The sequence below is a fragment of the Pristiophorus japonicus genome, chromosome 21 (genome assembly GCF_044704955.1).
Source record: "Pristiophorus japonicus isolate sPriJap1 chromosome 21, sPriJap1.hap1, whole genome shotgun sequence".
Taxonomy (NCBI): domain Eukaryota; kingdom Metazoa; phylum Chordata; class Chondrichthyes; family Pristiophoridae; genus Pristiophorus; species Pristiophorus japonicus.
The window spans coordinates 36,448,373-36,463,254 of record NC_091997.1 but is presented as its reverse complement, the minus strand read 5'-3'; the positions used below and the strand labels follow the sequence as shown (position 1 = coordinate 36,463,254).

The window sequence follows — 14,882 nt, the reverse complement described above, 5'->3', positions numbered from 1 at the left end:
AGCACTGAGTGCACCCCCCTCCCTGGGCACTGTGCCCCACGGCACTGAGTGCATCCCCCCCTCCCTGGGCACTGTGCCCCCCCGGCCACTGAGTGCGCCCCCCTCCCCGGGCACTGTGCTCCCCGGCACTGAGTGCACCCCCCTCCCTGGGCACTGTGCCCCACGGCACTGAGTGCATCCCCCCCTCCCTGGGCACTGTGCCCCACGGCACTGAGTGCACCCCCCCGGGCACTGTGCCCCCCAGCACTGAGTGCGCCCCCCCCTCCCCGGGCACTGTGTCCCTCCCCTCCCCCAGGGCAGTGACTCACTGTGCGCCGGGACGGTCTTTCTGCGTCTGGGCCAGTTGGTGTTTCGAAGCCCGGGGGAGGGGGATGAGAGGCTGGGTGAGGTGAGGGAAGGGGAGGGGGAGAGGGAGGAGAGGCCGGGAGGGGGAGGGGAGGAGGGACTGGGGAGGCCGGGGTGAGGGGAGCGCAGGCAGTGCAATAGGCAACAGCTGATCTTGGGGAATGATATGAAGGTGTGTGTCGTATTGTGGTGTCTGTGCAACGGTTTAAAATCGAGGCCGCGCTGCCTCACAACCTCCCGGCGACCTTGTTTTGCTCCCGCCCTGCACAACCCTGGATCGGTTTAGAAAATATGGTCACCCCAATATATAAAAACACTGATAACTGCAACAACATCTCTTACTGTTTCCCCACTGACAGAGATCTGTGTAATCTCGAGAGTAGGTGGGGGAAAAACCCTTGTGATAAGCACAAGCAGAGAGCGAGACAGAGAGAGAGAGAGGCAGAGACAGAGAGATAGAAAGACAGAGACGGAGAGGGAGAGAGAGAGAGAGCGAAAGAGAGAGAGAGAGAAACAGAGATAGAGAGCGAGAGAGACAGAGAGAGAGAAAGACAGAGAAAGAGCGAGAGAGTCAAAGAGAGAGAGACAGAGAGAGAGAGAGAAAGACAGAAACAGAGAGATATATCGAGAGAGACCGTAAGAGAGAGGGACAGAGAGAGAGAGATAGAGACAGAGACAGAAAGACAGAGCAAAAGCGAGAAAGAGAGAGACAGAGAAAGAGAGATAGTGAGAGAGAGACAGAGAAACGGAGAGAGACAGTGAGAGAGAGAGAGAGGGAGAGAGAGAAAGAGATAGAGAGAGAGAACAACAGAGTAAGACAGAGAGAGAGAGAGATAGAGACAAAGACAGAGAGAGAGGCAGTGAGAGAGAGGGAGGGAGAGAGAGGGAAAACAGAAACTCCCACAAACCTGTGCTTGCAATGACCCTGGCTAAAACCCTAAGGAATTGTTGGCATTCTGGGCCACACTGACCAATAAAGGCCATCAGCCCACAGACCCAGTCCATGCAGAGACGCTGTACACGCAACCCCCAAGGGGCTGGTGTGCCCATCGGCGATAATACTGGTGAATGTATAACTCGCTGCTCTGTACAATATTACACTGGAGCCCTGAACTCTTGTTTTAGATGGGTTGATGTTAAGGAGAGGAGAGTGAAATGTGTTCCCAAGCTATGCTGCCCATTCACCATTATCTCCAGGAGGAACACTCTACCCATAAACACTGTCCAGGCTGAGCTCAATTGAAAATGTCAAAACTGAGATTGTCAGATACCTGTTGGGCCAGGGTATCAAGGGTTAGGGAACCAAGGTGGGCAGATGGAGTTAAGATGCAGATCAGCCGTGATCTGATTGAATGGCGGAGCAGGCTCGAGGGGCTGAAGGGCCTCCTCCTGCTCCGACGCACGGGTTATTTTTGGGAGTTTTGGTTGTGACTCTGGGCGGTTTGTGATTTGAATTGAAGGAGTGTTTTTTGCAGCCGGGGTGATTGGAGTGCCGCTGGGGGTGTCTGCAGCTTTCACACCGTTGGCGATCAGTTGCCGCTGGTTAGTTTCGCACGAATCATCAGAAAGATTCGGCTGCATTTCTGAGAATGTTTATATTGTTGTAAACAACAATTTATTAAATAAAATGACTCCCTCAGAGAGGCTGCAGGGGAGATTGACCAGAATGGTTCCAGGGATGAGGAACTTCAGTGATGTGGACAGACTGGAGAAGCTGGGGTTGTTCTCCTTGGAGCAGAGAAGGTTGAGAGGAGATTTGATCGAGGTGTTCAACATCATGAGGGGTCTGGACAGAGTAGATAGAGAGAAACTGTTCTCATTGGTGGAAGGGTCGGGAACCACTGTGTTTAGCCTTTCACCATTTAGAAAGTTCCGTGTTCTATCTTTTTATGTCCAAAGTGGATGACCTCACACTTGCCTACATTGAAATCCATTTGCCACATTTTGCCCATTCACTGAATCTAGCGCCATCCCTGTGTAATCTCCACCTGCCCCCGCCTGGTGAGCAAGGCCTGCGGGTAACTTACCTGCACTGAGTACTGATCCCTGGCAGGGGCTGGGCAGGCTGTGTCTCTGCACTCCCTTCCTCTGCACAAACACAAAACAAAGTCAGTGCTTCGCAAAAACACACATAGTCGCTGACCCGAGAAATGAAGACTTGACTCGGACCCTCCGCTGGGGATGAGCACTGCAGTGTATCCTCTCTGGGGGCAGTGTTACTCTGTATCCCCTCTGGGGGCAGTGTTACTCTGTATCTCCCTAGGGGCAGAGTTACTCTGTATCACCCTGGGGGCAGTGTTACTCTGTATCCCCTGGGGGCAGTGTTACTCTGTATCGCCCTAGTAGCAGTGTTACTCTGTATCATCCTGGGGGCAGTGTTACTCTGTATCCGCCTGGGGGCAGTGTTACTATGTATCTCCTCTGGGGGCAGTGTTACTTTGTATCCCCTGGGGGCAGTGTTACTCTGTATCCCCCCTGGGGGCAGTGTTACTCTGTATCCCCCCTGGGGGCAGTGTTACTCTGTATCCCCTGGAGGCAGTGTTACTCTGTATCACCCTAGGGGCAGTGTTACTCTGTATCCCCCATGGCGGTAGTGTTACTCTGTATCCCTCTGGGGGCAGTGTTACTCTGTATCCCCTCTGGGGGCAGTGTTACTCTGTATCCCCTCTGGGGGCAGTGTTACTCTATATCCCCCCTAGGGGCAGTGTTACTCTGTATCTCCCTGGGGGCAGTGTTACTCTGTATCCCCCTGGAGGCAGTGTTACTCTGTATCCCCCTGGGGGCAGTGTTACTCTGTATCACCCTGGGGGCAGTGTTACTCTGTATCCCCCCTGGGGGCAGTGTTACTCTGTATCACCCTGGGGGCAGCGTTACTCTGTATCTCCCTGGGGGCAGTGTTACTCTGTATCCCCCCCTGGGGGCAGTGTTACTCTGTATCCCCCTGGGGGCAGTGTTACTTTGTATCCCCCTGGGGGCAGTGTTACTCTGTATCCCCCTGGAGGCAGTGTTACTCTGTATCCCCCTGGGGGCAGTGTTACTCTGTATCCCCCTGCGGGCAGCGTTACTCTGTATCTCCCTGGGGGCAGCGTTACTCTGTATCTCCCTGGGGGCAACGTTACTCTGTATCTCCCTGCGGGCAGTGTTACTCTGTATCTCCCTGCGGGCAGTGTTACTCTGTATCAATGCTGTGTAACCCTGCCAGTCTCATTCTCAGTTCCTGCCTGATATCTACAGTTTTTGATATTAAGTGGGAGAAGTTCTGGCCCCAATGGGGAGAGAAACACTGCCCCACGGAGAGGGTTCAGGGTGTGTTCACACCTGTATACACAAGTATTCACTCGTGCTGTGGGAGCCCAGATACTGAGCTTGAGGCATTACTGCCAGCTCGACCCAACCCCCATCTGATGCCCACACATACCCGCGCCCACCCCCACTCCCGCATTGAGGGCAGGCGTGGAGCCACTGTCGCTGACGCTGAATAAACTGCTCCATGTTTGAACCAGGTTTCCGCCCCTGACTCAGCTCACAAATCTCATCTTCTGTGAGCGTGGAGAACACCTCATTCTTCCCGAGCTGCCCGCAGCCTTTCACTCGATTGACCACACCATCCTCTTCCAACGCCTCTCTTGCATTGTCCAGTGAGAACCCGACTGGTTCCACTATTTCCTCAGAGCCCATCCGCTGCTGAAAACCTCAGCCCTCCGCTTGTTCCCGCCAGACCTCCCACCCTCCACCCTCTATAAACTCCAGCACATCCAAAACTCTGCTGCCCGTGTCCTAACTCGCACCGAGTCCCACTCACCCATCACCCCCTGTGCTCACTGCCCCATGTCCTAACTCGCACCGAGTCCCACTCACCTATCACCCCCTGTGCTCACTGCCCCATGTCCTAACTCGCACCAAGTCCCGCTCACCCATCACCCCCTGTGCTCGCTGCCCCGTGTCCTAACTCGCACCGAGTCCCACTCACCCATCACCTCCTGTGCTCACTGACCCATGCCCTAACTCGCACCGAGTCCCACTCACCCATCACCCCCTGTGCTCGCTGTCCCGTGTCCTAACTCGCACCAAGTCCCGCTCACCCATCACCCCCTGTGCTCACTGCCCCATGTCCTAACTCGCACAGAGTCCCACTCACCCATCACCCCCTGTGCTCACTGTCCCGTGTCCTAACTTGCACCAAGTCCCGCTCACCCATCACCCCCTGTACTCGCCGCCCCGTGTCCTAACTCGCACCGTCCCACTCACCCATCACCCCCTGTGCTCACTGCCCTGTGCACTAACTCGCACCGAGTCCCGCTCACCCATCACCCCCTGTGCTCACTGCCCCGTGTCCTAACTCGCACCCAGCCCCGCTCACCCATCATCCCCTGTGCTCACTGCCCCGTGCACTAACTCGCACCGAGTCCCACTCACCCATCACCCCCTGTGCCCCGTGTCCTAACTCGCACCAAGTCCCGCTCACCCATCACCCCCTGTGCTCACTGCCCCGTGCCCTAACTCGCACCGAGTCCCGCTCACCCATCACCCCCTGTGCTCGCTGACCTACATTGGCTCCCGATCCGGCAATGCCTCAAATTTAAAATTCTTATCCTTGTTTTCAAATCCCTCCATGGCCTCGCCCCTCGCCCCCGCCCCCGAAATGTCTGCACTCCTCAAATTCTGTTCCCCTGAGCATCCCTAATTATAATCGCTCCACCATTGGTGGCCGTGCCGTTGCCTGGACATTAAGCTCTGGAACTCCCTCCCTAAACCTCTCCGCCTCTCTCTCTCCTCCTTTACGATGCTCCTTAAAACTTACCTCTTTGACCCAGCTTTTGGTCATCAGTCCTAATATCTCTTTAAGTGGCTCGGTGTCACATTTTGTTTGATAATCGCTCCTGTGTAGTGCCTTGGGACGGTTTACTACATTAAAGGCGCTATATAAATATAAGTTCTTGTCGAGGGGGTTTTGCTGTAACTGCAACGGGCAATATAAAGGGGGTGCAGGAACAGAGAGACTTGGGGGTGTACATACACAAATCGCTGAAGGTGGCAGGGCAGGTTGAGAAGACTGTTATAAGCAGATGAGATCTTTACCTTTATAAACAGTGACACAGAGTATAGAAGCAAGGAAGTTATGCTAAACTTTATAAAACACTGGTTCGGCCTCAACTGGAGTATTGTGTCCAATTCTGGGTACCGCACTTTAGGAAGGATGTGAAGGCCTTGGAGAGGGTGCAGAATAGGTTTACCAGAATGGTTCCAGGGATGAGGGACTTCAGTTACGTGGATAGACTGGAGAAGCTGGGGTTGTTCTCCTTGGAGCAGAGAAGGTTGAGAGGAGATTTGATCGAGGTGTTCAAAATCATGAACCAGTAAATAAGGAGAAACTGTTCCCGGGGGCAGGAGGGCTGGTAACCAGTGGGACACAGATTGACGATAATCGGCGATGGAACCAGAGGGGAGGTGAGGAGAATGTGTTTTCGCAGTGAGTTGCTGTGATCGGGAACACGTTGCCTGAAAGGGCGGTGGGAGCAGATTCAATCGTAACTTTCAAATGGGGAATTGGATAAATACTTGAAAAGGAAAAGATTATTGGGAAAGAGCAAAGGAGTTGGACTAATTGGATCGCTCTTTCAAGATTTGCATTTATATAGCGCCTTTCACAACCTTAGGATGACCCAAAGCGCTTTGCAGCCAATGAAGTACTTTTGGAGTGTAGTCACTGTTGTAACGTTGGAATCGCAGCAGCCAATTTGTGCACAGCAAGCTCCCACACAAAGCAATGTGACAATGACCAGATATTCTGTTTTAGTGGTGTTGATTGAGGGATAAATATTGGTCCCAAGACACCGGGGAGAACTCCCCTGCTCTTCTTCGAAATCGTGTCTGGGATCTTTTACATCCACCTGAGAGGGGTTACAGTTTAATGTGTCATGCGAAAGACGGCACCTCCGCCAGTGCAGCGCTCCCTCAGTACTGCCTCTCCGCCAGTGCAGCGCTCCCTCAGTACTGCCCCTCCGACAGTGCAGCGCTCCCTCAGTACCGCCCCTCCGACAGTGTGGCACTCCCTCAGTACTGCCCCTCCGACAGTGCGGTGCTCCCTCAGTACTGCCCCTCCGACAGTGCAGCTCTCCCTCAGTACCGCCCCTCCGACAGTGCGGCACTCCCTTGGTACTGCCCCTCTGACAGTGCAGCACTCCCTCAGTACTGCCCCTCCGCCAGTGCAGCGCTCCCTCAGTACCGCCCCTCCGACAGTGCGGCACTCCCTCAGTACTGCCCCTCCGCCAGTGCAGTGCTCCCTCAGTACTGCCCCTCTGCCAGTGCAGCGCTCCCTCAGTACCGCCCCATCGACAGTGCGGCACTCCCTCAGTACAGCCCCTCCGACAGTGCGGCACTCCCTCAGTACTGCCCCTCCGACAGTGCGGTGCTCCCTCAGTACTGCCCTGGAGTGTCAGCTTGGATTTTTGTGCTCAAGTGCCTGGAGTGGGACTTGAACCCACAACCTTCTGACCCGGAGGCGAGAGTCACTGCTGACACAATCAACAAAGAGCTGGCACATGCACGATGGGCGGAATGGCCTCCTTCTGTGCTGTGTCATTGTGTGCCACAAGCCGCTCTCCTTCCCCGTCAGAAACACCCACCAACCCCTGAACAATGGGGGCTGTGCCCGGTCTCCTACCCGCCAGGCATGGGCCTCCTCCTCTGCCACTGACGAGGCCTCGGTGGGGTTCTCAATCACTCGGCCGGTGCATCCCGAGAAATCCATGGGGACCAGACAATTGTCCGACAGGTTTCTCTGTGAGGGAGGGAAAACGCTGTCAGTCATGTGTACACAGGCAGCTAAACATTCCTGCTGACTCTCACAGCCCGTTGGACATGGACCACCTGATACGTCCTTACTATACAGTATAAATGCACACAAGGCCCTGCTTGAGAGAAGGTCAGTCTGTGACCTGTCCTTTATTCCTTGGCACTCAAGTGATAGAAGTGGGTGGAGCTTCCCCTTTTATATCTGAAGGTCCAGGTTAGGAGTGTCTCCCACAAGTTCACCACCTAGTGGTCAGTGTTCTCACAGTGTACAACTTAGATCAGATTATACATGGGTTACAATGCTGGTTGAATACATGACATCACTTCCCCCCCCAAAGTCTTATTGGGATCACAGTTTGAGTCTCTCTGGTGGTTTACGCTCTCATGTAGAGCGCCTGAGTTGGGGCTCCGGTTGTTGGGCGCTGGCTTGAGTGTCTGCTGTTTGTGGTGCCTCAGGTCTGTCCGGACTGCCCACAGTGTCTGGGCTCTCCGCCACTTGGTTCCTGTGTTTGATCACCTGTGGAGGAGTGAAGTCTATATCGTGTTCTTCCTCTGCTTCTTCTCTGGGGTTGCTGAACCTCCTTTTTGTTTGATCCACATGTTTGTGGCAGATTTGTCCATTAGTAAGTTTAACTACCAGAATCCTATTTCCCTCTTTGGCAACCACAGTGCCTGCGAGCCATTTGGGCCCTGCAGCGTAGTTGAGGACAAAAACAGGATCATTTACATCAATACATCGCGGCCTCGCATTCCTGTCATGATAGTGATATTGTGACTGGCGCCTGCTCTCGACAATTTCTTTCATGGTGGGGTGTATAAGGGATAACTGGGTTTTGAGCGTCCTTTTCATTAGCAGCTCTGCGGGTGGAACCCCTGTGAGCGAGTGTGGTCGGGATCTGTAGGCCAACAGGAGGCGTGATAAGCGGCATTGTAGGGAACCCCCTTGGATTCTGTGCATCCCCTGTTAGATTATCTGCACTGCTTGTTCTGCCTGGCCGTTTGAGGCCGGCTTGAACGGTGCACGTTCTGACATGGTTAATTCCATTGCCTGCCATGAAGTCCTGGAATTCAGTGCTTGTGAAGCACGGGCCATTGTCGCTGACCAAGATGTCCGGTAGACTGTGGGCGGCGAACATTGCCCGTAGACTTTCTACCGTGGCAGAGGATGTGCTTGAATTTAAAATGTCACCCTCGATCCATTTGGAGTAGGCGTCTACTACAACCAAAAACATTTTCCCCATGAAAGGACCTGCGTAGTCCACATGGATGCGTGACCAAGACTTGGCGGGCCATGGCCAGGGGCTAAGGGGGGCTTCCCTGGGCGCATGGCCCAGCTGGGCACACGTGTTGCACCTGCGAACACAAAGTTCCAGATCTGCGTCTATCCCTGGCCACCAAACGTGTGACCTGGCAATTGCCTTCATCGTGACAATGCCCGGGTGCTCATTGTGGAGTTCTCTGATGAACACCTCTCTGCCCGTCTGGGACATGACTACGCAGTTTCCCCACAGTAGGCCTGAATCGAGAGTTCATCCCTGCGCCTGTGAAATGGTTTAAATTCCTCAAGGCATGCCCTGTACGTGGCTGCCCAGGCCCCATTCAGGACACATTTCTTGACTAGAGACAATAGCGGGTCTCTATTTGTCCAGACTTTAATCTGACGGGCTGTCACGGGTGAGCCTTCGCTTCCGAAAGCTTCAACAGCCATGACCATCTCAGCACCATGTTCGGTAGCCCCCTCAGTGGTGGCTAGTGGGAGCCTGCTGAGTGCATCGGTGCCGAATTGTGTAGTCATAGGCGGCTAACGTGAGTGCCCACCTCGGTATGCGGGCCGATGCGTTTGCATTTATGGCCTTGTTGTCGGCCAAAAGGGACGTTAGGGGTTTGTGATCTGTCTCCAGCTCAAATTTCCTGCCAAACAGGTACTGGTGCATTTTCTTTACCGCATATACACATGCGAGCGCCTCCTTTTCTACCATCCCGTAACCCCTTTCTGCCTGGGACATAAGCTGCCGGCTGTAACTGACCCTTGGCATTAACGTGCTGCAACACACACCCGACACCATAGGATGACGCATCGCACGTTAACACAAGTTTCTTACATGGGTCATATAGCGTTAACAGATTGTTGGAACATAACTAATTGCGTGCTCTATTAAAAGCCCTTTCCTGGCTGTCCCCCCTGACCCATTCACGACCTTTGCGTAGGAGCACGTGTAGCAACTCTAGCAGCGTGCTCAATTTAGGAAGAAAGTTACCAAAATAGTTCAGGAGCCCCAGGAACGAACGCAGCCCCGTCGTGTTACGGGGTCTGGGTGCTCTCTGGATCGCTTCCGTCTTGGATGCAGTAGGGCTGATCCTGTCTGCTGCTACCCTCATCCCTAGGAATTCTACCTCTGGAGCTAGGAAGACGCACTTCGCCTTTTTCAGTCGCAGCCCTACCCGGTCCAGTCTGCGTAGCATCTCCTCCAGGTTGTGGAGGTGTTCTTCAGTATCGTAACCCGTGATGAGGATGTCGTCCTGAAAAACCACCGTCCCTGGAATCGACTTGAGGCTTTCCATATTTTGTTGGAAGATCGCGGCGGCCGAGCGAATCCCGAACGGACATCTGTTGTACTCAAACAATCCCTTGTGTGTCGTGATGGTGGTCAGCTTCTTCGACTCACTCGCCAGCTCCTGGGTCATGTAAGCTGAGGTCAGGTCCAATTTTGAAAAAAGTTTGCCACTGAATAGCATCGCAAAGAGGTCCTCCATTCTCAGTAGTGGGTACTGGTCTTGGAGTGACACCCGATTGATGGTGGCCTTGTAATCACCACATATCCTGACCGACCCATCCGCCTTGAGCACCAGCACGATCGGGCTCGCCCAGTCACTGAATTCGACTGGCGAGATGATGCCTTCCCTCAGCAGGCGGTCCAATTCGCCTTCTATCTTTTCCCGCATCACGGACGGCACCGCTCTGGCCTTGTGGTGTACTGGCCTGGCGTCCGGGTTTATGTGAATCACTACCTTGGCCCCCATGAAAGTGCCAATGCCGGGATGAAATAATGAGTCAAATTTATCCAGGATCTGTGAGCATGATACTCGCTCCACAGAGGAAATTGCATTGACATCGCTCCATTTCCAGTTCATGACAGCAAGCCAATTCCTCCCCAGTAGTGCGGGACCGTCTCCCGGGACAACCCAGAGTGGCAACCTGATCTCCGAATCTTTGTGGGTCACGACTACCGTGGCGCTGCCTAGCACCGGAATGATCTGCTTTGTGTATGTTCGTAGCTGTGCGTCAATTGCCGATAATTTTGGCCTCCTGGCCTTGGACGCCCACAACTTTTTGAACTGTTTCATACCCATCAGGAACCCATCCATTGATACTGGGATGCCATTGAGGAGCACTTTCATCATTATCGGTGGCGTCCTGGTGTATGAACTGTATACGTGCTCCACATGAACTCGCTGAACTTCAGCTTCCAGCGATTTCCCCCAGTGTCCATTTCTGCAATTTCTGCAGGTATTTTGCTCATCTCTGCAAACTCCGGCCGAGTATGTGCTTCCACGCCTCCAACATGAGCTGCTGTTTGAAAAAAAAGGTCCCTTGCCAGTCGATCGTCCCTGACTGCCTCTGTTATTGTCCTTGAGTGCACCATTAACAGGTGTTGATGGCCCCATTACTGGCCACATTGTCCCTTGCAATGGCGTGAATCGCCGTTCAGCTTGCCATTGTCTCTGTCGAACTCCCCCTCTGGGTTCGACTACATGTTGGGGCATGCCCGATTGCCCATGTCTGCCTGGAGAACTGTGTGCTGCTTTAACAATGTTGAATCTCTGTCCCAACCATTCCTTAACACAGTACCTCTCGTCTGTTCTGCTCGTGGCCATGCTCGCGTGGTTTAAATCCCAGTTTCTCGTCGCCATTGATACGTCCTTACTATACAGTATAAATGCACACAAGGCCCATGCTTGAGAGAAGGTCAGTCTGTGACCTATCCTTTATTCCTTAGCACTCAAATGATGGAAGTGGGTGGAGCTTCCCCTTTTATATCTGAAGGTCCAGGTTAGGAGTGTCTCCCACAAGTTCACCACCTAGTGGTCATTGTTCTCACAGTGTACAACTTAGGTCAGATTATACATGGGTTACAATGCTGGTTGAATACATGACACCACCCACCCTAGCCCAGGGAGCGACACACTCCGCCAACACAAGCCCGCCATGGCCCCATGTCCCCCTCCTGCCCTGCGGGCACTGGGCAACGGGGCAAGGCAGGCACCTCACTTACACCTGCTCAGGTTTCCTATCAATTCAAGGCAACTCTTCCCAGCTCTGGCTTCCATTCAGGCCCTCACACAGGCTATTCAACTGTAAGAGCATCACGCCAGGCCACATTCCACACACACATGCACACACGCACTCACGCACTCTCGCACACATTGACTCAATCACCCACTCACTAATTCACTCACTCACTCACCCACCCACTCACTCATTCACTCACACGTTCACTCAATTACCCACTCACTCATTCACCCACCCACTCACTCACACATTCACTCAATTACCCACTCACTCACCCACTCACTCACCCACTCACACATTCACTCACTCACTCACACATTCACTCACACTCATTCACTCACTCACACACTCACTCACTTGCACACTCACTCACACACTCACTCATTCATTTTTCACACACTCACTCACACAATAACTCACTCACTCACTCACTCACTCACTCAGGCACTCACCCACACACTCACACAATCACACACTCACTCACTCAGGCACCCACACACTCACTCACTCACACACTCACACACTCCAGCGGGACTGGCTGGCAGTGATGGGGAGTTGAGCCAGTGGCTGGACTCTGCTCCCTACCCCAGGCTGGGAGTTGCGGTAGCCCACCACGACTGACTGAGCCCACCAGACGCGGCACCCTGTGTACCGTGGAGTGAAGGTGCTCCGCGCGGTCAGTCCCACAGCGGGCAGTGGCTTCACTCACGGATCCACGATGGGGAGGGGGGGTTGGTTATCGCAGCGATATGAAGCATTTACATCGGTGATAAAGCCGCTGAGCTCGGAGAGATTTCAGGCTTCAAAATACCAGTCATTTCTAAAATGTAATAACGCGCGGTTCCGTCAATTTCACACCAATGTCAGAAGTGAAACTGAAAAGCACAAAAACAGAGAATAGTTTCTCAATAATCGAATGATTCTGGAAATGATTAAATAATCAGGCTGTGTGTTGGCAGGTTCAGGTCTGCTGTGTCTGGGCTTTGGGGAGGCGGGGGGAGGGGGGCAGTGGAGGAGGGATGGGGAGGGAAGGGGGACGAGGAGGGGGGAGAGGGATGAGGAGGAGAGGGGGATGGGGGTGGGGTGGGGAGGGGGGCGGGAGGTGGGGAGCGGGGTGGGGGGAGGGGAGGGTGAGGGGAGGAAAGGGAAGCCGAGGGGGAAGGAGGAGGGGGACGGAGAGGGTAGGGAGGGGTAGGGGGAGGGGAGGGGGTAGGGGGGTGGGGAGGGGGGAGGGGGTACAGGGAGTGGCTGTGGGACAGACTTACCATGGGCGACGGTTGGCTCCAGGATTGCTGCTGCTTCCTGTGCTGGGTGATCTGGTAGTTGAGGCAGAGCTGTGTGCCAAGCTGAGGGACAGAGAGACGGTTAGCATGTAATGGCGGCTATCTGAGCGCGAGAGGTGGCAGAATCTTACCACACAGAAGGAGGCCTTGTGGCCTCTCCTGTCGGGCCGGCTCCTTGCTGGAGGTTTGCAACAAATGCCACAGCCCCATTCTTTCCCCTTTCCAATTTTCCAATTCCAGATCAGGGCCCCCAAATGCCCGGGCTTGGTGAGTGCGGAGGGGGAGGGGGTGGGGGAGCAGGTGGGGGAGGGAGGAGTGGGGAGGGGCAGGTGGAGGGGGAAGGGAGGGATGGGGGGAGAGGAAGAGGGAAGGGTGGGTGACGGGGGAGGAGGGGGAGGTAGGAAGGGGGAGTGGGACGGGTGGAGGAGCGAGGGTCGAGGGGGAGGGCCGAGGAGGAGGGGGAGGAGGTGGGGGAGGGCTCTGGTCCAGGACACGGGCAGAACCCGTTTCCCTTGGGATTGGTCGGGAGTTTGAAATACCCGCCCCCTGGTCAAGGGTCGGCCTGGAGAGATCCCTTGAAATTTCTCCCAGTAGCCCTTGAACAGCTTCACGGGATCTCAGGTCTGCCGAGAGACGAGGCCCCCGAATCCCGAGGGCCCCGAACCCCGAGAGCCCCTGAACTCCAAGAGCCCCGAACCCCAAGGGCCCTGAACCCCGAGAGCCCCGAGACCCCGAGGCCCCCGAATCCCGAGGGCCACGAACCCCGAGAGCCCCTGAACTCCAAGAGCCTCGAACCCCAAGGGCCCTGAACCCCGAGAACCCCGAGAGCCCCAAGACCCCGAGGCCCCCGAATCCCGAGAGCCCCATGACCCTCAATCCCTGTTGCACCCAGACCTGACCCTGGGCTCCGAGCCCCGCCCACTCCCCCAGCTCCCTCACTAACCCGCACAACCATCGCCATCGCTCAGACTGACCTTGAAGAGGCGGAACGCTGTCATCCAGCAGGTCCGGCTCTGCTCGTCCTCCGAGCACAGCAGCCCCAGGTCCTTCCGTCCATGGCCCAACCCCAGCCGGCTCACCTGTGGGCAACACACACAGACCGAGGAAGAGCTTACTGAGTGACAGTGCGAAGGAGCTGGATTAACATCAGTAGAGATACAGTCAGTAACACAGGGCACTGGGGTCGAGGGGTTACTGAGTGACAGTGTGGGGGAGCTGGGACATAGAATAATTGAGTGTTGTGGGGAGTTGGGTTGGAGTGAATACCGAGGTATGCAGAGAAACGGTGGGGAAGTGGATGTGCCGATGAGGTTAGTTCGATGGGGACACAGCCGATGACTCGGGGAAGGACGGGTTTGGGATGATGGGGGTTTAGGAGAGGTCTGGAGCGAGGGAACTGTGAATAAATTGGGAGTTTGAGGCGGCGTGAGGAGAGCTTGTGACGAGGGAAGCCTGTCGGAATGTAAGCCGCGTTGTGACGGTGCGAGGACGGAGGTGCGGACGCAGGGGCTACCGTGGGTCGGCTGGATGGTCAGGCCCGGGGTAGAAATGTTCAGCTCGGGATTGACGTCTGCAGCAGTGGAGGGAGCCTGAGGCACATGGGGACACACTGGGGACACACTCGGACACACGGGGACACTTTGGGGACACACTGGGGACACTGGGGGACACTGGGTGCACACTGGGGACACTGGGACACACTGGGGACACACTGGGGACACACTGGGTGCACACTGGGGACACACTGGGAAGACACTGGGACACACTGGGTGCACACTGGGGTCACTGGGGACACACTGGGGACACACTCGGACACACGGGGACACACTGGGGACACACTGGGGTCACTGGGGACACACTGGGTACACACTGGGGACACTGGGACACACTGGGGGCACACTGGGGTCACACTGGGACATACTGGAGTCACTGGGGACACACTGGGGACACACTGGGACACACTGGAGTCACACTGGGGACACTGGAGTTACTGGGGACACACTGGGGACACACTGGGACACACTGGGGACACACTGGTGCTGACCAGGATGGTTCATTCCATTAAGCCAGTGCTACAGGAAGTTTTGATATATGGGAGACATGGTGCTGGATTGGACGGGATATTAGGAACTAATCACTGGCACTTTTCAGACCCAGAGTAGCCCAGA

The 14,882-nt window shown here is 55.1% G+C and overlaps 1 protein-coding gene across 2 annotated transcripts in view; it reads right to left on the bottom strand.

Annotated features, from left to right (window-relative positions):
- LOC139233943 (growth factor receptor-bound protein 7-like) overlaps positions 1 to 14,882 on the bottom strand; it is a 228,609-nt gene that overhangs the window by 34,372 nt on the left and 179,355 nt on the right. For both annotated transcript variants that reach the window (XM_070864627.1, XM_070864628.1), the window contains exons 10-13: positions 13,689 to 13,793; positions 12,697 to 12,777; positions 7,010 to 7,126; positions 2,373 to 2,433 (exon numbers count right to left, since the gene is read on the bottom strand). In XM_070864627.1, coding sequence (XP_070720728.1) covers positions 2,373 to 2,433; positions 7,010 to 7,126; positions 12,697 to 12,777; positions 13,689 to 13,793 — 364 coding nt within the window. The remainder of the gene's footprint in view (positions 1 to 2,372; positions 2,434 to 7,009; positions 7,127 to 12,696; positions 12,778 to 13,688; positions 13,794 to 14,882) is intronic.